The sequence below is a fragment of the Chlorocebus sabaeus genome, chromosome 26 (assembly GCF_047675955.1).
Source record: "Chlorocebus sabaeus isolate Y175 chromosome 26, mChlSab1.0.hap1, whole genome shotgun sequence".
Lineage (NCBI taxonomy): Eukaryota > Metazoa > Chordata > Mammalia > Primates > Cercopithecidae > Chlorocebus > Chlorocebus sabaeus.
The window spans coordinates 2,954,024-2,977,985 of NC_132929.1; the positions used below are offsets into that span (position 1 = coordinate 2,954,024).

The 23,962-nt window shown below is 48.7% G+C and overlaps 1 protein-coding gene across 2 annotated transcripts in view; it reads left to right on the forward strand.

Annotated features, from left to right (window-relative positions):
* ATP10A (ATPase phospholipid transporting 10A (putative)) overlaps positions 1-23,962 on the forward strand; it is a 184,258-nt gene that overhangs the window by 70,339 nt on the left and 89,957 nt on the right. For both annotated transcript variants that reach the window (XM_073011982.1, XM_008017346.3), the window contains exon 2: positions 14,910-15,114. In XM_073011982.1, coding sequence (XP_072868083.1) covers positions 14,910-15,114 — 205 coding nt within the window. The remainder of the gene's footprint in view (positions 1-14,909; positions 15,115-23,962) is intronic.

A 23,962-nucleotide genomic window follows, 5' to 3' on the forward strand; every position in this document is an offset into this window, starting at 1 on the left:
TTTGTTTTTGTTTTTTGGAGAGCTCAGGCTAGTCTTGAACTCCTGGGCTCAAGCAGTCTTCCTACCTTGGCCTCCCAAAGTGCTGGGATTACAGGTGTGAACCACCACCCCTAGCCCTGAAACAAGCTATTTTCACATATTGTCCTGGTTCATTTTGTGTTGCTCTAAAGGAATATTTGAGGCTGGGTAGTTTACAAAGAAGAGGTTTGGCTCACGGTTCTGCAGGTTGTACAGGAAGCATGGCACCAGCATCTGCCTCTGGTGAGAGCCTCAAGCTGCTTCCACACATAGGGGAAGGGAGAGGGGAACAGAATCAAAAGGGTGAGGAGGGGGGTGCCAGGCTCTCTTTAACAACCCGCTGTCACAGGAACTAATAGAGCCAGAACTCCTCACATCCCCTACACCCCCAGGGCAGTCATCTCTCCATGCGGGATCCAGCCCCATGACCCAACACCTCCCATGAGGCCCCACCTCCAACGCTGGGGATCGGTCTTCAGCAGAGGTCTGGAGGGGACAAACATCCGCACTACAGCACATGTCCAGAATGTCCCAGTGTGTTATTACACAGGACTGCAGAGTGAAGGAATAAACTGATATCTAAAGAAATACTTCCGGAGAGATGTCTTCGTGCTGGTACCTGTCTGGCACACTTTGGGAAAGCAAGTACTCCTGCTAGGAAAGCATAAGGGTCGTAACACATGACTAAAACCAAAATCAGCTCGTTCAGTGGCATTGGGTTGCTATTCTCCTCATCAGAAATCCAAAAACGTTAAGACAGTTCTTGTTCGTATTGACAATAGGAAAGGTGTTCAATCCCAAATCACTGGGCAGAATGCAGGGAAGGGGCCGTCACTCTCTCAGCAGGTGGTAGGAAAAGCCCAAGGTTGCCGTTCATTAGGGGTTAAACATCGGACTGGAGGTGCCACGTTGGCACAGGCCTTCCCTCCGTGGGCCTGTGTCGTAGTCACATGGACAGTCTTGTCCTGGGTGGACCCCAGGCCCCGGGTGGGTTGGGCTGTGTGGCCGTGATTCGTGCTAAGGTGGGGATGCCCTGGCTGATTCAGCCCCTCGGGAGGGAGCCCTGCTCACTGTTGTATGTTTGTGTGGTCACATAAGATACCTGGGATATAACCAGTTGTAACCTACACAATTTTCCCAAAGAAAAAAAAAATTTTTTTTTCCTAAGTAAAGATGGGAGAGAACCACTGTGATTCAGCAATGCCCGTTTCTCAGTACTCCCTGCCTCCCAGATACTCTAAAATTGGGCGACATGAGCCAGTTGAGTTTTGGGCCTTCCTTAGAACTGCTGTTCTGACTTCCAGCTGTGAGTCTTTGGGCGTTGACTCAACCCCCTGTATCCTCAGTGTCTTCATCCTGATAACGGGAATGGCACACCTCTCAGGGACTGACTGGTGACAATGACTCTGCGATGGCCTTTGTGGAATCCGCATGTGTGGCCTCCAGAGGAGGTGACCATCGGCATGGCCCTTCTCACCGTATTTTACCCAAGGAGGAAAACTCAGTTTGTAGTTAGTTCTGAGTTTCAGCCTTGTTGTCCATTCTCGGAATATTACTGGATGAAGTCAGTTTCGCCAGGGTACTGCTGCTGTCGATGCTTGACAGGGAAAATTGATGCTGGCTTCCAAGCCGGGATTCACAAAGGTGTCTTAGTTCACTGCACACTGTGCTCAGGGAAATCGTGTCTCCCTAGTACACTTTGATCCACATGTTAAAGTCCCCTCTATTCCCAGGGCTGGGTCTTCCAAGACAGGGCAGTGTTTGTTTGCTTAAGGCACTTCACTGATCATACTCTGTAGCCCGTTACAACTTAGGGATATTTGCAGTAAATATGTTACAGAGATCTACTGTTATAATATTTTTTGGAGATATTTCTGGAGTTTTTTTTTGTCTGCTTGTATTTGTTTATTTATTAAAGAGGTTGCTTTTGTGATTTCTAATTCTGCGTGGTAGGAGAAGCTAGCCTCTGGGCAGGGTGATGTTAGTAAGGGACTGATAGGAGGGTGCGTGCTTTCGGTAAGTTGTTGCGAGGGAAGGCTCAGGGAAAGGCACATCTGAGGGCTTTGACCCAGGCTGCCACCCTCACATAAGTGAGAAAATCAATCTCCCTGTCTGGTTTTTCATCCCCTCATAATGAAAAATGAGAGAGAGGGACCTCATAATCAGTGGAGCCTTTTCACCTTCAGAATTCTGATTTAGAGGAATCAGAGGGCTCTGGGGAAATGGTGTCCTGGACAAAACTCTTCTCTCCCTCCCGTACGCGTCCTGAATGAGGTAGCTGCCGTATCCCCGGGCATCTGGGGCAGGACTTGGGTTCCCTGGGTCCCTGGACAGCACTGGTGCGGCGTTGAAGAACCCTGGGGTGAGTCCTGTAGAGCAGAGCATCTTGGAGAAAACTTGGGCTTGCAGAGGTCTGTGGGCCTCCAGTGGAAAGGAGGTCAGTTGTGTATGCAAAGGCAACTGCAAGCCCTGGTTCCCCAGGCTGATTTTCCCTTGCTCCTGAGCTGGGTTTGGGGAAAGCTATGTGCTCACAACCCTTGGGAGGCCGCTTCACCTTTTCTAAAAAAGGGATCTGCCATCACTTTAGAAAGCTGACCCAAGCGTGCTATGCTAACCAAAAGAGTAACCATTCATCCACAGCATCCTGGCAGCCAGGGGCGGAAGACGGTTCGAACAAACAGAACTCACACCCAGCGAAGTGGAGCTGCTAGGGAAGACCTGTGGCCACTTACAGAGAACTACTTATAATCACTCAGGGAGTACAATGAGCACTTAGAAGGGGAAGTGGGGAAGGTGGTCCACAAAAATAGGAACAAAAACTGCACAGTACTCAGGAAGAAACTTAACAAGAGGCTTAGGACCTTTGTGAAGAAAGTGGCGATATCTTTTGAAAGGGTGTAAGCATGCATGAGGCAGTGCAGCATCTCCCAGGGTCCTGGGTGGGACGGGAGAGCAGGTGTGATTGCAGTACCCGTTCTCCCAGAAGCAGCACACATTTCTATCCGGAGGCTTCTCTTGGAATTGAATAAAATGGCCTTAAAGTTTATGATGCCTCCAAATAGCCAAGACAGTCTTAAAAATAAGATTGAGGCCGGGTGCAGTGGCTCATGCCTGTAATCCCAGCACTTTGGGAGGCCAAAGTGGGTGGATCACCTGAGGTCAGGTGTTCGAGACCAGCCTGACCAACATGGAGAAGCCCTATCTCTACTAAAAATACAAAAATTAGCTGGGCATAGTGGTGCATGCCTGCAGTCCCCGCTACTTGGGAGGCTGAGGCAGGAGAATCACTTGAACCCGGGAGGTGGAGGTTGCAGTAAGCCAAGATCGTGCCATTGTATCCAGCCTAGGCAATAAGAGCAAAACTCCATCTCAAAAAAAAAAAAAAAAAAAAAAAAAAGATTGAAAAGAGCAACTTTTTGTACCAGATATTGGAACTGGGGCTGCAGGTGAAGTTGTACAGGTAAAGATGGTCTCAGCAATCAGAGCCCTGACCTGATAGACCCCAAAGCCACAAAATTCAAACTCCAAACAAGTCTCCTGGAGGTGAACTAACACTCTGGAGGCGCCTGAAGTGCAGTGTGTGATTCGTGCTCTAAGATCTGAATTCTAAACACGGGCCTCGTCCTCCCCAGGCCGCTGCTTTGGGGGTTGGGGTTGGACATCCACACAGAGGCTGCAGTAGGTCATCTAACCCCCTGGGAGCGTTTACAGGGTCATTTAAATACATGCAGCATCTGTCACCCACGTGGGTCTGGGGTCGGCCCCCTTTTCTATGACAAACGACCTGCATGGGTGTTTGTTGAGGCTTTGGGGTATACCGTCTGAGCCCTCCTGATGGCTATGGGACCTCAGACTGGCTGGGACAGGGGAAGGGCTGGTGGCCACTGTCTTTGCAGAGAGCAGAGCAGGACCTCCCCAGTGTACTGCCACAGGGCCCTGTCTCTGGGCTCCACCCTGAGCAGGTACCTTTGCCTGAAGACCCCTCTCAGCGCTGAGGCTGATGGTAGCAGTGATCCAACATACTGTACTATCATGACATATGGGGTTGACATGACAGAGGACAAGTAGATTACTGGAACCTAGTAAGCCCAAATCAAATGATATTATCTATAACAGGGTAGGTATGTAGGTTCAGTGGGAAAAGAACTATAGTCAGCAATATTGACACAATTGGCTGTCTGAAAGAAACAGCATTGGATGATCAGGTTGTAACAGAGGAAAATGAACATCAGTTGGTTTGACCATTTAAATGTTTTTTTTTTTAAATACTCTGCACTCCTCCCACAAAAACCAAACAAGCAATACTTGGAAACAACATGTATAATACAGGGACATAGGCGACTATCTTAGCCAGGCCTGGAGAAGTCAGCTATATTTAACTATATAAAAATCTGAAAGGATTATAAAACAAAATTACGCCACAACTAGAAATTTTAAAACTGACAAACCATGGCTCTTAGAGAAAAATATTTGCAAGGCAAAAGACAGAAAAGGGGTTAACATTTTCAGTATGAACGCTCTCACAGGTTTCGTTGTCAGGAAGGGAGGAAAGAATACAGTAGAACAAATGAAGGAGGCCAGGCATGGTGGCTCACACCTGTAAGCACAGTGCTTCGGGAGACTGAAGCGAGAGAATTACTGGAGCCCAGGAGTTTGAGACCACCCTGGGCAACATAGCAAGACTCCATCTCTACAACCAAGTCAAAAAACTGTTGGTTGGGCATGGTGCGTGCTAGGTACTGCCAGCTACTCCAGAGGCCAAGGTAGGAAGATTGCTTAAGCCCAGGAGGTCGAGGCCGCAGTGAGCTATGGTTGTGCCAGTGCAGTAAGCTAGGTTGTGCCACTGCACTCCAGCACGGTCAGCAGAGTGAAACCCTGTCTCTAAACAAATAAATAAGAAAAAAAAAAGAAAGATTGAAGGGGAAACATGCAGGGTTAATTCACAGAGGAGCCTGCCAAGTGGTCTGGGTGGCAGGGAGATGCACATTAAAAGTAGAGTAGATGTCCAGCCATAGCCAGGTGTGGTGGTGCACACCTGTAATCCCAGCTACTGGGGAGGCTGAGGCAGGAGAATTGCTGAACCCGGAAGCTGGAGGTTGCAGTGAGTCGAGATCGTGCCACTGCATTCTAGCCTGGGTGACAGAGCAAGACCCTGTCTTTGTTTAAAACACACACACACACACACACACACACACACACACACACTTGCAGGGAGGTTTTAAAAAGACAGAAGAAAGCAGCTGGTTTTGCAGAAAAAGGGGCCTGGGGACTCTGAGATACTGATGGAGGAGTGGGAATTGCTATAGCCTCTTAGGAAAAAATACTTAAAACACAAAACTTCTCCATAGGCATAAGGAGCGCACGACTCCTGCCCATTTCCTGAGATTGTCATACCGATAAATAAATTAATGCATTCAAGGTAATTTCAAGAAATTACCTTGAAAACGCTGGAAGTGCCCCCAAGTGTTTTGCATCCATTACTAGTGGCCAGTATTATCGAGATGTCTTGAAGTCTACTAAGATACTTTGAGAATGTACCATTACATCCAGAAAAGACCACAGTAGAAATGATTTGTCGGCAAAGAAAAGTTTCATGTTAAAACTTACTAAGAGGTTTGTAAGTGATCTTGTTTTTAGGCATCATTTTGCTTTCGCAAACTAGTGTTTCCTGGGGAAATAGATTTAATTTGGGTGTTCAGTGTTGCATTGTAGTGAATAATTGTGTGATGTGAGCATAGCATGGTGTGTCACTTTCTCTGGGCTGAGAAACTCTGCATCCTTTCTTCATTCTAAAAAGAGGCCAGAGGCCCTGCCTTCTGGGGGTGAGTTCTGCTGGGACAACGTTCAGCCCTTTCCGACTGACCGCTCAGCGACCAGTATTTTCCATTCAGCTTGATCCATTTGAGTAGTCTGCTCCATGCACACATGTGCTTCCACACATCCGGGACATTGCTTAGAGCTCACGTCACCTCGAGGAGACATGCAGAATAGAAAGTAGTTCAGAAAATACATTTTGTGCATCTAGTCTACACTGCCATATTTTTGGCAATTTTGCTATCAGAAGATTCGCTCCAGAAAAAGCACTCCAACTATCATTTCTCCCTGCCTCTCACTTTTGGTATTAGATTCAGAATCCATTAGCACGTCTCACTGAAGGCGCAGATGTTTCAGTTTATGGTGGAAGGAAGACACATTCTGGGCATTACGCAACATCCTTGGCCCACGGTCCCGCTGCGGATTTTGCCATTCCTGTTTCAGTGCTGAGTTCTCACCTTCGCGATTTTAAAAATATGTTGGTTCTGTAAACATTTACTTAATAATCCATTTTCCAGAATGTTCGTCCTGGGTGTTTTAAAGCAGCATTTCTCAACCGGGAGCGATTTTGCCCCCCAGGAGGCATTTGGCAATATCTGGAGCCATTTTAGGTTGTCATGACTTGTTGGGAGAGGGCCCTACTGGCATCTATAGGGAGAGGCTGGGGATGGTACTCAGCAAACTGCAGAGCCCAGAGCCGTCCACCATCAAGGATATCCCGCCCCAAATCTCAACAGCGCTGACGGCTGAGAAACCCTTGAAAGCTACTGTTGCTGGCTTTCTGGGCTTTCTGCTTCTCTGCCTGTTGTATAATGAGTGTATATTAAATCTGCAGTAATTTTAGAGTCTTGTTTGGTCTTTTTAAAGTGATGTAAAATTATTTTTTCTCTCTCTCTCTGTCACACACACACACACACACACACACAAGCACATTTCTTTATTTGTCCACCATCTGAAAAATGAATTCCATGAAGGGTTTTCTTATTCCCAAGGCATCAGGCCTTGGCACTAATGATTATTCCACAAGATTCTTGGATCTCTTGTGGTGATCTAGGGCTCATCTCACTGTGTCCTGGTTTCACATTTGCTCTGTTTGTTTAAAGTATTACGCACTTCTCCTGTTAGCTGGGCAAAGGAGTCCCCCAGGCTGACCTCACTCGGGAGGCCTCAATCTAGTTGGTCTGCATGTTAGGTTCATTAACATGTCTTCTTTTTTCTTAAAAAATGTATTCTGGCCAGGCGTGGGGACTCACTCTTGTAATCCCAGCACTTTGGGAGGCTGAGTCGGGTGGATATTTGAGCCCAGGAGTTGAAGACCAGTCTAGGCAACATGGCGAAACCCCATCTCTACAAAAAATAAAAAACAGATTAGCTGGGTGTGGTGGTGCACACCTGTCGTCCCAACTACTTGGTAGGCTGAGGAGGGAGGATCCCTTCAGCCCAGGAGTTAGAGGCTGCAGTGAGCTATCATCACAGCCCTGCACTGCAGCCTGGATGACAGATCAAGACCCTGTCTCAAAAACAAAAAGCCCCACAAAATAACACATTACCTGTTTTGTCTATAAGGCACAGAGCATCCAGATTCTTCTAGGTTTAGTCAAATATAACACAGGTTTAATTGAAGCTTTCTCTTTGTAGGGATTAATTGTTCTGTACCAGTGAAATAATCCAGAATGATAGTAAACACATAGTCATATTTTATATACCACTGCACCTCAAGCAGTACCGTCTGTGTTCTCCATTTCATGGAAATCCTGTGAGCAATCTTACCGTCTTTCAAATTTTAAAAAAATCAAAATAATAGCTCTTGCTTTAATTCCAAACCACAAATCAAATATAAGATGTAGCACGCTGCTCATTTGTACTATTTCTGATTGTATTAGTCAAAATCAAACACTCACTTCAACAGTAATGGTGAGGAAAAACCATGCTCAAAAAGAAAACACGAGATGTGAAGTCAAAATAGTGGCCACAGCCTCTCACTTAATTGAGCAGTCACTGTTGACCGTCCGGTGACAGCCGGAAGAGCATGAAGCAGGTGGGACAGGAGCAGAGGGCTACCGGGAAATGGGTTAGCATCTGCTGGGGGAGACTGTAGCGATACTGTAGACCCCCGTTTTGCAGATCAGGAACCTGGGCACTCAGAGTCCAGGCTTCTGGGTCAGCGCCCTGTCTTGCTGGGGGTGAGTCATCAACGCACTTGAGACTGTGTGTGCACCGTGGTTTTGTGACCCTAAATGAAAGTCGTGGCCAGATGCGAAGCATCCTTGTTAATTATTGATCACTCCAAAAACAGCTGTTTAGTGCTGCTCCTGCACGTTTCCTGCAGGAAGGATTTTGTGAGGAAGGGTCTGGCGGCTTTGTGCAGAAGAAACCGGTCAGGTGGCCCAACTGGGGCCTCTCAGTTGTCAAGTGTGCCCTGCCCACGTCGGGAGCCACCAAAGCAGCCTGAAGCCAGGAGAATCAACACCTCTCCTGCCCTCGCGGGAACTCTCTCAGAGGCTTGTTTAGCCCAGAGGGAAGTCCCCAAGGTGAGCCTGGGGGAGGGCAGTGTCCTTCTGTGGCCACAGCTCAGATGGTCCCGACTGCAGGTGGTCCCAGTGAGGGAGGAGCTCACCCCTCATCTACGCAGGCCGGTGTAGGGGGCATGTCCCAGTTTGTAGCCAAAAAACCCATAGTTTGGTGACTCCTGATCTTGGACAAGCCCCCTTCAGTTGCTTGCACATTGGCAGTGGTTTTGGCAAATGGACTGAACTGTGTTACTTGATGTCTGTGTCAAACACTGGCACACATCTGGAACTGTCTGCCTTTCCTCCCACCTTTTGTTTTTGTTTTTGTTTTTGAGAAGGAGTCCTGCCCTGTCATCCAGGCTGGAGTACAGTGGTACGATCAGGGCTTCCTACCACCTCGACTTTCCCAGGCTCTCATCCATTCTCCCACCTCAGCTCCCTGAGGAGCTCAGACCGAGGGGTGCCAACACACCCGGCTCATTCTTGTATATTTTGGAGAGATGGGGTCTCACCGTGTTGCCCAGGTTGGTCTTGAACTCCTTGAACTCTTGAACTCAAATGATCCTCCCACCTCAGCTTCCCAAAGTGCTGGGATTACAGATGTGAGCCACTGCGCTTGGCCTCCACCCTTTCTCAAACATAGTGATATTTTATCTCAGACCACATTAGTCTCTGCACTGCATAATTTAAAAGGGAAAAATGGAAGAATTTTTTGCTTAGCATTTTACAGTCTTCATGAGATATTCCTCCTTTAGGCTACCGGATCAGATGTGCTTTCAAAACCATATCTCTCTAAGAGTTCCAGACTCTGGAGTCACCCAGGTTTGTGTGACTTTGGGGAGGTCAGTCTCTGCATGTTTGGTTTCCATGTCTGTAAGTGGGACCGTACTGTCAGGATCGCGGGAGGGCTCACTGAGGTAGACTGTGACATGTTCTGTGCAGGCCTGGGTCATGATAGGATACCTAGCACAGCTTCGCCGATTTTTTAGTGTTGTTATTACTATTAAGATGATAATGATGTCTCAATGCTGAGAGGAATTAACGTCTAGAGCTCCTGCTGGTGTGGCCTAAAGACCTGTCCCAAGCTCTTAGTCATCCATGGCCTTTGTAGGGGAGGTCCACTTCTGAAGAACAGTTCTGTCTTTCAAAAGACTACATGGTCTCGCTACAGCTGGGCATGAAATGTGCCTGAGTGGTGAATAAGAGGACCGTCTATCTTCATGATGTGCCACTGGAAGTTACTGTCTCCAAAAATGGAGTAAAACTGCGGTGATGACAGGCACACATTCGAGATGTCCTTCCAGCCATGTTCACTCGGCCGTGGGAGGTGAAGGCCGAGGTGTGGAGGCAGACCTGTGGCTGCCGGCGGGGGTGGCAGCACCCAGGAACCCTGTGCCCCCCTTTCCCCTGTGTGGTCAGCCCTGGCCCACCCCGATGCCGTGTGCTGGCGTGGTGCCTCTCTGCCCCCGGCCACTCCACCAGCTTCCCTGCCTGGGCACGACCTTGCCTGCGTGGCCTGTCCTCAGCCCTCAGCTCTCCTTCTCCCCACACTTCTCCCTGGTGCTCTCAGTGACGGCATCCACAGTGGGGGCCGCTGTCACCTCTGTGCTTAAGACCCCCAAATATTTCTGTCTCCATGTGCCTGTCTTCAAAGCTGGAGACACCACCTGAGAACCCGCCTCGCACAGCCCCACCAGCTTCTTGAACTCAAAGTTGGTCACCGTTGGACTCTGTCCCTTCTCCAAGCAGACCCTGCCCCTGGGCAAGGTGGGTGGTGCCCCCATTCCAGCCACCGGGGCCGGAGACCCGGACACCCACTCCGCGATGTCCTCTTCAGTAGCACAGGCAGACTTCCCCGGCCAGCCGTTCTTCCTGTCTCTAGAGGTCTGCGCTGATAAAAACCCCCAGCAGGGCGCGTTGAGCGGCTGGTGTTAGAGTGTTGTGCCAGTGGGGTTGATTTCTGTCTTGGGGGTGTGTAGAACCTGCACGTGGGGATAAATTGCAGGGTGAGATGCCCCTCCTGCCACCCACTGCTTCTGCCTGCCCCTCAGTTTCTGTCACTACAGGCTGTGAGCTGCTCCTTCCAGCCAGAGTCACGAGAATGGACATTATTAAGGGTATTCGTCAGTTCGGGCTGCTGTAGCAATGGACCACAGATGGGGTGACTTCAAAAGCAGGGATGTATCACCTCGCAGTTCTGGAACCCGGAAGTCAGACACCGAGGTGTGGGCAGGGTGGATCCTCCTGAGGCCACTCCCTCACCGTGTTCTCCCTGTCCTCACAGCTGTGTGTGCACGCCTCTGCTGCCTCTTTCTCTTATAAGGACACCAGCCACTTTGCATTTGGGCCTAGCCTTATGCCTCATTCTAACTTGAATCCTCTTTAGAGCTTCTCTCCCCAAGTAGTCTCTGGGGAGACACAGTTCACGGAACATTAGGAAAGGCTGGAAAAGAAATAAGATATACCCCCATGGAAAGGAGGGCTACACATACGTAAATACAAACACATACCTATATCTGCCTATATCATGAGATATATATCTATGATATAGTTATATATACAAACACATATCTATATATATATCTGTATCATAAGAAGATTAAAAATCAGGGAAATGCAGCCAATGATGACATGGCAGGGTCGATGTGGGCCCAGGCTCCTTGCCGGGTGCTCCAGCTGGAGTGGTTGCAGGGTTTGGGCCCCTGAGGCATCTCTTGCCTTTTTGGTCTGCTGCAGTAATGAGGGGCCTGTCCCGCTGTGCCTTCATAAGGGGTTCCCGAATCTGAGTCTTCCAGGGTCCGTCCCTGGTAGGGATTTCTGTGAACTGCAGGGGCAGGGCCTTTTTTTTTTTTTTTTTTCTTTTGAGATGGAGTCTCGCTCTGTCACCCAGGCTGGAGTACACTGGCGCGATCTTGGCTCACTGCAGCCTCCACCTCCCAGGTTCAAGCGATTCTCCTGCCTTAGCCTCCTGAATAGCTAGGATTACGGGCACGCACCACCACACGCGGCTAATTTTTGTATTTTTGGTGAGACGGGGTTTCATCATGTTGGTCAGTCTGGTCTTGAACTCCTGACGTTGTGATCCACCTGCGTTGGCCTCCCAAAGTGCTGGGATTACAGGCATGAGCCACTGCACCTGGACAGGGCCTTTTCTTAGAAGCCAGCGTCCTTTCTGCAGCCCATGAGGAACCCTCTCCCCCGCCCCCGCAAACCAGGACAGTGACCTGAGGTCTCCACGTGGCACCCCGGTCTCTCCATGTGTGGAGGGTCCTTGGGGGGAATCTCCTGCAGAGCGCAGATGCCTCCCCTGAAGTTTCTGTTTCAAAAGCCTCCTGGATGGGGCAGGCAAGCTACTGTTTTATGATTACAAAGCAGATGGAAACCGACTTTATTTTGGATGAGGGTTATACATGGAATGTAGTTAACATAAACTGAACAGAGACAGTGCCTTGTGGTGTCTCTCCTCCTCCGCCCAGAGTAAGGCCCAGGGCTGCCCGGCCTCCTGGGGACCCCATCGCCACAAAGCCTGCCCCGCCGATGCTCAGGCACAGGCTGCCTTCCTCCTCTGTGAGCGAACTGTGACTGAGCATTGGGTAACGTTCTTCCAAAGGGACAGGCCCTTTCAAATGGCTTCGTGTCCTCTGTAGGAGCCCAGAAGGTGCTTGTGAGAAGGAAGGACGAAAAAGCTTGTAATGACATGAAGTCAAGGCTTGACCTTTGGAAAAGCAAGTAGGCACATGGCTAGACGTGTCAGTGTCTCAGTCATCAAAGCTTCCTGTCTGTGCTCGAAAGGGGTCAGATTGGCCGTCGCAAGCTGGGCGGCCCGGGGTTGGGGGTCACTGCCATGCCTCCTCTCAGACCTCGGGCTGGGGCCTGAGGAAGGAGCCTCTGCATGGCCAGAGGACCCCATGGTTCCCTGGACAGACCATGCTGGGACCACATGGCCTGCAGGTGACCGAGCTTGCCGCAGTGGGAGAAGCAGCTCTGAGGAACGCTTGCGTGAGCCCAGGAAGAACAACTTTGGGACCACTTTCAGGGGCTTGACTCCAGAACCCCCAAAGGGCGCTCTCTGGTGGCGACAGCTTGCCTTGCGTTTGTTTTTGAGGACAGAACTGCATCATCTAGCATCTTTGTTCCCACGGTAGCGCCCCCGAGCTCTGCTTTGTACGTAAGTGATTTGGTGGATCTTGAATTAGAGGATTTAAGAACATAGAGATTTAAAATGAAAGGGGATTCTTCTCCCTTCAGCCTCTAGGGCAGCCGATGGCTTCCTAGGAGCCTCTTGAACTTTGCCAGGGGGTCCCTCAAATCCACACAGGGGAATAAAATAGAAGTGAGAAAACTGGTGCGTGGCTTCCTAGCTCTGCAGACTCCCCAAACTTCTCATCCAATGCTCAGGCCCCTGACAGATGTGGCCAACACAGTCCACCTCCAGATCCAACTCCTGGCTGTTTTGGAATTCAGGCGAGAGTAGAGTTTTATGGGGGGTGTAGGGTGGGAGGATTAGTAAGATGGTTATGGTTAACATGAAATGCGTTTTAGTGCTTTTTACTCTTTTACAGTATCATCCAGAGGGTAGGTTTGTTTGTTTGTTTGTTTGTTTGTTTGTTTTTGAGATAGGGCCTCACTCTGTCACCCAGGCTGGAGTGCAGTGGTGCCCTCACGACTCACTGCAGCCTTGATCTCCTGGGCTTAAGTGAGGCTCCTGCCTCAGCCTCTCAAGTAGCTGGGACTACAGGCTTATGACACGATACCCAGCTAATTTTTTAATTTTTTTCTTTTGCAGAGATGGGGTCTCACTATGTTGTCTAGGCTGGTCTAAAACTCCCAGCCTCAAGCAATCCTCCTACCTTGGCTTCCCAAAGTGCTGGGATTACAGATATGAACCATGGCACCCAGCAACCCAGAGAATTTCTTGATGAGATTTCCTGTTGTAACACATCTTGTTCAGATAAATTTGTGTCCCTCCACTTATTTAAAGATGGCCAAAAACTGCCTTCAAGGAACTCTTACAAATGACCTTTGTGGCATTAGTTAGCCTGTTATTCCAGGAAAAAAAATTAAAGAAGAAATCTAAAAATTATGTTTTAATCTAAATATCTGTTGATAGTGACTCGTAGGTTCTGCAGGCTGACTGTATTGGGCATTGTTCTAAGCAGGTGGCTTGGAATGTGTCCCTGGGAGGTGAGGGGTCCTTCCAACTGCCAAGTGTCTCCCTTACCTGCTGCAGTGTAAGTCCCGTTTCCCATGGCTTCACGTGTTTTAATTATGTTTTTTTATTATGATGAAACACGCAAAATATAATATTTAACATTTTAACCATTTTACATTTTTTAAATTGTAAAATGCACATAAAATGCCGTTTTAACTATTTTTAAGTGTACGATTCAGTGACATTAGTGATACTTACAGTGTGGTACAATCATCACTACGATGTATTTCCAAAACTTTTCCATCACCCCGAACAGCAGCTCTGTGTCCATAAAACGATAACTCCCTGTTGTGCCTCTCTCATCCACTGGTGGCCCCTAATCCACTTTCTGTCTCTGAATTTGCCCACTCCGGGCACCTGGTATTAAGCGGAACCGACAAGAGTTGTCCTTTGGTGACTGGCTCATTTTACTTGGCGTAGTGTCTTCAGTATTATAGCATTTCTCTTTATGAGATAATACTCATAAAGGATAATACTCCATTTTGTTTGTCATTCACCTGTTCATGGATACGTGGATTATCCCGCCTCCTAGCAATTCTGAGTGATGCTGCCGTGAACATTGGCTTGCTATGCCTGGTCGAGTCACTGTGTTCGGCTCTTCTGAGTGTAGAAATAGGAGTGGTCATTTTAATCATTTAAGAGTGAAAAATTCAAGTGCATTCAGTGGTGTACAGCTGTCACTAATTCCAGAATATTCAAATCTTCCTAGAAAGAAGCCTCTTACCTTTAAGCTGTGACTCGTACTCCCTTGTCCCCCAGCCCTTGGCAGCCGAAAATCCACTTTCTGTCTTTATGCATTTGCTTGTTCTGTATATTTCATGTAAATGGAGTCATACAATATGTGGCCTTTATGGATACTCTTCTACTTTGAGTGGGCTTCAGTGGTATGAATATTCTTTCTTTTTTTTCTTTTTTTTTTTTTCCGAGACAGAATATCACTCTGTCGCCTAGGCTGGAGTTCTGTGGCATGATTTCAGCTCACTGCAACCTCCGCCTCCCAGGTTCAAGTGATTCTCCTGCCTCAGCCTCCTGAGTAGCTGGGATTACAGGCATGCGCCACCACACCCAGCTAATTTTTGTATTTTTAGTAGAGACGGAGTTTTGCCATGTTGGTCAGGCTGGTCTCAAACTCCTGATCTCATGATCTGCCCACCTCGGTCTCTCAAAGTGCTGGAATTACAGGCGTGAGCCACCACACCCGGCCAAATATTCTTTTTAAAACACCTGTTTATTATGAAAATTTTCATCCTATACAAAAGTAGAAAGAATTGCCACATGAGCCCCACGTGCCCATCACCCAGATCCAGCCATGACCGATGTCTCGTGAGTTTCATTAATCAAAGTCTGTTTTCCAGGGAAGAAAAAAAGTACGTGAACCGATTCTGGAAAGAAATCCACGTGGGAGACTTTGTGCGTCTTCGCTGCAACGAAATCTTCCCTGCGGACATTCTGCTGCTCTCCTCCAGTGACCCTGACGGGCTGTGCCACATCGAGACCGCCAACCTGGACGGAGAGACCAACCTGAAGCGGCGGCAGGTGGTCCGCGGCTTCTCGGAGCTTGTAAGTGACCCACGTTTCCAGGGCCTCGCAGGCATCACAGCCACACAGCGTCCCCGTGACAGCCTTCCGGGGCTCAGAGCACCTGCATTTTCCTCTCTGTCAGACCAGGTTGTTTTCCCTAGTAGACGAGTCTGCGGGTCCGAGAGGACCCCTGACCTACGTGAGCCCATGACCTGCCTGTGACTGTGGGAAGCAGGACTCAGTTTTTCTGACTCTGGTTTCCCCTGTCCATGTCTAAGTTTCTCAGAATGTTATTTGTTCCTGTAAAGTTACAAGGACCATTTATGACCAGCTGATGGTCAACACGTACCTAGCAGTTTCACCGGTTCACTAAATGGCAACACAGCAGGAGTCACGGCCTGTCCCCACCAGGATGCTCAGGAACATTTTCTCCTCAAGGGTGTTTGGGTTCAGCGCCAGGTCTTCGTAGCTGAATCCTGCCTCTGGTGTGCCCCGGCCACCGTGCAGCAGCGTGAGGGGTGAGAGGCTGGACGGAAACAGATCTGACAGCTGCACTCACACACCGACTCCATGGGGCTGCCCAACCTCTGTGCCTGCCCTGGGGAGAAAGGGCCGTACTCACCAGGTCTGTCCCGGGGTGCGAGGTGCTAATGCCAGGTGAACTGACAGGGCAGGAGCCCTCAGAGATCAGGAAGACCCTAGAAGGAAATGGGCCTGGCCCGAGCCTTCTCCTCCTGAGCCCCCTTCTCCCAGCCCTGCTCTGGCCTTGAAGGGTGGGAAAGCCGGCCTCTGGTTCACAGGGAGGACGCCGCTGGGGTTTTCCTCCTCTATCAGACAGTGCCCTCCCACATCGGCCTCAGCACCAGCCCATCGGGCTTCCCTGGGGCAGTGGGCTCTGCCCTCTGTGGACCTCAGCGAGGGCACTGTAGGGAGTGGGGGGTGAGCGATCGGCTGGGCGGGATTGTGGGGGGCTCTAGCATCCCTGCCTCCGCTCTAGATGCCCCCGGCCACTGTCACAGGGGGAGACGCCTGACACGCTTGCAGCAGACCAGGTACTCCGCGCCTCACCCGCCCAGCCCGCCTGCGGCAGGTGTCACTGCCGCACGAGCATCTGCCTGAGTGTTCCACCCGTGCTGACTTCCGCCGTGACTTCCTCATCTACTTTTTTTCTTTTTACCTTCTTTTATGCCAAGTGTATTTTTGTGAACTGCCTCAAATCTTTTTGGAATAAGGCAACACAGACATAAAAATTTAAAACAGTATTTTTTTGTTGTTAATGAAGTGATCTCATTTAGATCAGGAGAGCTGGTGAAAGAGTTAGGGACCCTCGAGGCACAGCCCGGCAACGCCCGGCTTCTCCATGACTGCGCTCCAGGGTTTCGTGATAAGTGAGGGCCCCATCCACTGCCACCCCCTCGCCCCAGGCCCTCGTGCTCCCCGCCCCCCCCCCACCCCCGCTGTCTTCAGTAAGTCATGGGCGTGAGCTGGCCTCACTCTCAGCTTCTCCCCTAGACCTGCCCCGTCTCCTCTGCAGGGATGTGAACTCACGCTGACATCAGCCAGGGACAGCACCCCCCTCAGTTCCCGAGGTCCAAGCTAGAGTTAGGGGCAGGCAGAGGGCTGACAGCTCAAACGTCACCTCTGAAAGGGGCAGCCCATGTGCACAGAGGGTGAGAGCCACTTAAACAAATGCAGATGAGTATCTAACTGGTGAAACCTCACACAGGTGGAAAATACTGCAGAACTGAAGCACTGGAGGGTGGGGCATGCATGCTTGGCATGGCAGGTAGGGGAACGCCACAGACAGAGCTCCTTGATCAACTCTCAAGAATGACTTCCTCGACCGGGCGCGGTGGCTCACACCTGTAATTCCAGCACTTTGGGAGGCCGAGGCAGGTGGATCTCTTGAGGTCAGGAGTTCAAGACCATCCTGGCCAACATGGTGAAACCCCATCTCTAGTAAAAATACAAAAATTAGCTGGGCATGGTGGCGCATGCCTGTAGTCTCAGCTACTCGGGAAGCTGAGGCAGGAGAATCGCTTGAACCCGGGAGGTGGAGGGAGCCGAGGTCACACCACTGCACTCCAGCGTGGGTGACAGAGCAAGACTCCATCTCAAAAAAAAAAAAAAAAAAAAAAAAAAAAGAACTTGCCCATTTCCTATCTTCTGATCTTCAACTTCTGAACCCAGTCATATCTACAATCCTCCCCCGCTCGCTTTTTTCCCAAACAATAACCACAGCACTTCATAGCTCAGTGGTGCTTTATAGAAATGAGCTGCTTACAAGTTGGATGTTTAAAACTCGAGGATGGCTGCAGACAGACACATCTACGTCACCCTTCTCAGGGCCCCGGGAATGCTGAGGAAGTAGCTTTGAGCCATGATCTGGTCAAAATGACCAAATTAACAGCCTAAACAATTCTGAAGGTTTTTTAAAAATGGTATTATTAGCACCAAAATTCTTTACCTGCATGCACATTCTGGTCCCAATTACCTTTTTTCCCCCACTTTCTGGTTTTTGGGTGTTTTTTTTTTCCTCTTTCCCTAAAGGTCCAAAGACGTTTTTTTTGGTATCCAAATTCCCATTTATGCATTACATTCTGAAATCTATGAACCACCCCACTGAAAATAAAGGAAGCAAGTCTCTGACTTTTAAACCCCAGCAATTGACAAACCACAAATGCCAAGAACATTTAAGTACTCTGTGTTTCAATTAGTTTTTTTATAATATCGAGTTAGCTTGTCTCAGACAGGTTAAGAACTGGTAATAATCTGTGTACTGACTTATGTGAAATACAATATAATATTTTACTGGTTTAATGAATGGTCAGTTGGAAGTGGGAGCCCTTTTGCAAATCACTTAAATTAGAAGTGGCATTAATGCAGGAACTTGGTGTATACAGCAGGGTCCAATCAGGAGACAGAAATCACACATGATTCAATCAGGGAAAGTCTAATGTGAAGAATTCTTAGTTGAGGATTGAGTTGTAAGAAGTAATGATAAGTGAATTATATCTCAATAAAGCTGTTATCTTTAAAAAATAAATAAATAAATAAGAAGTAAAGAGGACTCTGAAGAATATAGGAGTCAGGAACAGTGGCTCACGCCCATAATCCCAGCACTTTGGGAGGCTGAGACAGGAGGATTGTGTGAGGCCAGGAATTCCGGACCAGCCTGGGCAACACAGGGAAACCCCATCTCAAAACAAAAAACAAAAACAAAATAGCCAGATACTGTGGTGTGCAGCTGTGGTCCTAGCTGCTTCAGAGATTGAGTGGGAAGGATGGTTTGAACCAGAAGTTTGAGGTTGTGGTGAGCTGTGATCACGCCACTGCACTCCAGCCTGGGGGACAGAGCCCCTATCTCTGTCTCGAATATATATGTATACGGGGAATAGCTGATGAAGGGACAGCCACTGCCCCTGGCTCTGAGACAGACGTGTTCTCCTACTCATAGCGCCCTCCCAACACCTGACCCATGGCAGCGGCCACAGCCTCAAATTGGGGGATGGCAGAAAAGTTACTTAGGGGCTTCACTGGTGGAACCTGCTGGAAGCCTTCCCTTGGGGGCCGGGGCGGCCATTGCCAGGGAGGTGCCAAGCATGGGAACTTGCTAGATGCCAGGGGCTGTTGGTCCCTGGACACTGCTGGAGCCAGGCCCTCGCTGCAGTGGATGAAGACTGGTGGCAGCTCTCTGGACAGCAGCGCCACGGAGCCCCACCTTTGAGAGGGTGCATGGAGCAGCAGCCTAGGCTCGAGAGGGCCCATGTTGTCTGCAGGAACATGTCCTGGGTACCCCAGACTGAGAGGTGGGGAAAGTGTGGAGCAGGCCAAGCCCTGGAGAAACGTGGAGGGGGTGGGCAGTGCAGAATAGGTATACACACACACACACATGCACACATGCACACACATGCACACACACGCATGCACACACACGCACACGCACACACACGCACACGCACACACACGCATGCACACACACACCTCACCTGAAGACCAGCCCCAGGACCAATACCTGGAGGACTCAGGCCTATTCACCAGCAATGCCCAGTACGGAGCAGTGAGATGAGTCCAGGGGGCTTTTGTTAGGGGTTTAGGGCCATCTGAGAGGTCAAGGGAGGTTCTAGAAAGAGGAGCTTGAAACTGACTCTGAGGACCAGGATGGAGAGGTCTCAGGTGCCAGGCACTACAGGGAATGATGTCGGTCAGAAGGTGCCCCAGAGGTGGAATAGGGTTGTATTTAATGAAGAGCGTTGGAAAAAGTGCAGCGTTGAGGGGCTACAACAAAAGCCTGAAGGCATGGCCCACCCAGACCCCAGAATCCGAAGACAAGGCCTGGACACTGGGCTGATGGCTCCAGGACCTTAAATCACCCAGCTATTTCACCTCTGGAAAAAGAAACAGAGATCTTCAGACGTAAAGATTTGATGTAAAGGTTGGAGTTGAATGGATGTTATCCAAGAATTGAGAGAGGCCCCTGTGTGGAGCATCACACTCTGAGGCAACGACTCACATTTGTTTAACCTCCTGAGTGTCAGGCCTGCTGTATCTCCCACAACTGTAGTAGAGCAAACATTTTTAAACACAGTTTCACAGAGTTTTAAGTATAAATCTTGTGAGATAATGATTATCACACCATTTTATAGATGAGAAACAGAAAAAGTGAAGTCAGGAGATTCTCCCAAGGTGCCTCCCCTCCCCCACCCCGTCCACCAGTGTGGATTCAGAGCGGGTGCCTCCGCTTTGCGTGGGGTGTCTGCTTTCTGTCACCTGCACACTCGCACAGCCCTGCAGCCGTGCCACGAAGGTGCGTACGTTCAGACGTTCTGCGGGGAGCAGTTTCTAGTTCCTCTGTAACATTTGTCATTTCTGCAGAACTCGGAGATCCCTAGACTGATAATTTTATATAAAACTCAGTGTTTTCAAAGACTCATTTTTGTAAGTTTTAATTCATTCAGCAGATATGTATTGAGCATTTATTAATATATGTATTGAGCATTCTAACCCCATTCTAGGAGGGGCATTGATGAAAACTGGGAGCATCTTTCCTCTCATGGCGCTTACATGATCTGGGTGAAAAGTTAGATGGACGGTTGGAGTCTTCGGTGCTCACTGTAGACGAGAAAGCAGAAACAGGGATATGAAATGTCAGATGAGTGTTGGAATTTCAGCCGGGGTGAGGCGGGGACAGGGCCAGCCTGCTTGAGAACAGCTGGAGAGTCCAGACCCAGAGGACACGTCAGTCGGGAAGAGCCGTCCCAGAGGTGACTTCCGTGTGGGTTAATTTACTGAGAAAATAGTTTCCAAGTTTGTCTCTTGGGTGGAGCTGTTTGGATTAGTGCCCACAGTCCCAGCCACACCCACGTGCTCTGTGCAGCGCTGTGGGGAGCAGTCATTGTCAGGCTTGCAGGAAGATCTGCTGCTGATTCTTCCCAGGCCTGCGCAATGTGTGCACGTGTGTCTGTGCACATTGGTGTATGTTCCAAATAAGGAAGAAAGATGAAAGGAGTGTGGAAACTTCCTAGGCTGGACAAACACTACTATTAAACACGTACCTTCACAGTCAGGTCTGCAGGATGCTAAGGCGGAGACAGAGCTTCCCCTCTACTTTGTGAATACCCTGTGACCAGTCTCTGGGGGCCCGGTGTATTCAGGCTGTGACTCGGCAGTTTTCTTTACGGAGGAGAGTCAGTCCTGCCCAAAGTTACTTGACAGAATTCGGAAGCTTAGAAAATGACTCTAAAAGTCCAAATATGTAGAAGACAAAATATTTTTTTAAAAAAAACTGCTACCTACACATGCTTCCAAAATTGTCTTTATCACAGGAAGACTAGAAGTGAAAAAGTACAATTTGCAAGGTAGTTTTCGTACCCAAGTCTCTTTTCCCTGCGCTTTTCAGGTTGCTAGTCTTTCATGAAATTTAGCTCCATTGGCCATGGGATTGAAGGAGGCAGGATAATCTGTCATCGAAGTAGAAAACAAAGACAGCTACCTGGGTGTGTTAACCAGATCGATCAATTTTAAGCCTTGACGAAGAGGCTTACATCTTTTTCTCTTATATGTTGAAGGATAGTCAACAAGCTCATAAATTGTACTGAGACATTTTTGTTTTTAAATTTAACAATCTCATAATTTTCTTAAAGGACATTAAATCTGGTAACAGGAAAGACAGAAATAAATGACTTTGACAATACAATAGCTTTATTTAGATTAAATTTTTAATTCCAGCAAGTGTGGATATTCAAAGAAATTCAGTTTGGTAGGTGATATGATTACTTGAGACATACCACATTTTCTCATATTAACTGTGTTTATTTCATGGCAATATAAGTTTGGTCCTAAGATTTTTGTTTTTATTTCTGGTGACTTCACATTGGATTCTTTGCCTTTAATTTATAGTCTATTCAATCACCATGTACAGAGAGTACAGCACCAGCACTCTGATCTTTTTTTTTTTTTGAGACGGAGTTTTGCTCTTGTTGCCCAGACTGGAGTGCAATGGTGCGATCTCGGCTCACTGCAACCTCTCTGCCTCCCGGGTTCAAGTGATTCTCCTGCCTCAGCCTTCCAAGTGGCTGGGATTACAGGCTTGCACCACCACTCCCAGCTAATTTTGTATTTTTAGTCGAGATGGGGTTTCTCCATCTTGGTCAGGCTGGTCTCAAACTCCGGACCTCAGGTGATCTACCCATCTCAGCCTCCCATCTCGGCCTCCCAAAGTGCTGGCATTACCAGCGTGAGCCACCGCGCCCGGACCTCTGATCTAAATGAATACATTAATGCCATGAAGTTGATAATAATTTGACTAGTCTGAAATATTTATCCAAAAAGATCTTATTATATTGTGTGGAAACTTAAAAAGTTTTGTGTGACTGGAAATGATTTCTTATTCCAGAAGTAAAAAGACAACCAAAGCAGTAAGATGTTTTAATTGTGTTCAAGGCAGCATATAATGTGAAATGCCTTTTTTCTCTTTGACTATATTTTCACTGTTAAAAAAAAAAAGGGGGGGAATTTAATAAAATCTCCAATTTTCCTAAATGCACTTTAATTGCATCAGCAATTGCAAAGGGTTTGAAACTTTCTCTGTGTGTATGTGTGTTTCTGGAGCAGGGATTTCCTTACCAGTAAGAAGAGCTGACAATGTGAGACTGACTTAGTTAACAGTAAGCGTCTCCTTATGAGTGAGTGTGAGTGTGTGTGTGTGTGTGTGTGGATGTTTAGGTGTGTGTGTTTGTGTGAGTGTGTATGCAGACAGGTGTGAGTGCAAACATTCTTGCAAGTGAGTGTGCAAGTAAGTGCAAGAGTGTGCAAAGAAGAAAGCAAAATGAAGTGATTTTGCTTTATTAGGTTATCACTTTGTATTATCTCTAAATGTAGGAGAGGATAAACGTTCCCTCCCGGGCTGAGATAGAGTGTTGTAGAAGTGGATTGCTCTGAAGAGAGTGCTCCCCGGGGGAATCTGGAGTTTCCAGTCTCGCTGTTGAGGACCTGCTGTGAGCCCATGCATTAGGTGAGGGGTGCCCATGTGGTCCACCTCTGCTGACTGGACTCTGGAGCCTTCTTCCCTTGGTGGAGGCCCTGTGCTGTGTGTCATTTCCCTTCTGCTTGTCTTACGAGCACGGCTTACAACAAGAGGGAACGTCCTTGCGTCCACAGAGCACAACACAAGACCCGTCGGCAGCCCCTGGCCCCCGCAGACGTGTGAGTTACCCTCATGTTGTGAAATGGTAGGAGCCGGCTCCGCTCGTTCAGCCTACGCCGCGCTTTCGGTTTGCGTGTGCTCCTCCAGTGGAAGGCTGTATCTTGGTTCACTGTGGTGTCAGGGCTTCCTCAGAGTTTCACGCGTCCACAGCAGCAGAGATTCATGGGCACATTTGCGGTTTCATATAGTCACGTAAACCAGAACTTAAAAGGGAATCGACCTTTAAAGAAAGCAAGAACTCGACTTCAGAAGACACCATTACCTCCTGGGATGTGGATGCAACTGGCCTTCCTGACATCTCAGTTGCGTTTAATGTTGAAATTAATTCAAGGCTTTTTCACCATTGCTAATGAATAATCCGTGTGCCAAGGAAATGACTTCAGGAACCCCAATGAGACTTTTAAACAAGCTGAGATCAGGCCTAAGGCAAACTTCTTTAGTTTGTCAGTTTTTACAAAGCCCTTTTCAGTAGTGTGTCTGTCCGAATGCCTTATGTTCCCCACCCCCCAAAACTGTAAAAGGACAAGTAATGTGGGTGTCATTGCTGGTGGTGAGCCGTCTTCCCTGGCGTTCTGGAGTGGGGGGGTTGGGTGCATGCCGGGGGATTCAAGGTTAGGAATTGGGCCAGAGCTTCAGGGTCGTTCCACTCACCTGTCACAACTGACCTTTGCCGTACTGGCACCAGCCCTTGGCGAGAAACAAGCCCTTTCATTGGTGTGGTAAAGAAGGCCAACTTCAAAGCACTATGGATCTAGGTTTGTTTTGGACAAAACTTCAAATAGCTGGTTTGCTCATCCGGCCTTTATCAAGCATTCTGGAGCCTTGGCCACCAGGCAGGAAATTCTGCGAGGACAGACTCTGAGGTTGACAGCTCCACCTCGGCCCAGCAAGCCTGCACAGGCCACGGAAACCACCCTCAGGGATTTTGAGTGTTGTTTTAAGGCTAAAAGTGGGCATGGAAAGGTTTCGGGTGCAAAGTCAGGTTCTGAAGCTGAGATCAGACTGTTGCAAGCATCAGAGCCGTCAGGGCCTGGTGGGTGGGTGGGGGACTTTGGGAGGAGAGAGCCCTACCTTTTCTGCAAGTCACCTGTGGACCAGAGATTCAGCCCCAGCCCAGAACCTGGAATTGGGGTGGCTCTGAGTCAGTGTTCAGAAAGCCAGTAATCCCTGACGACTGAAATG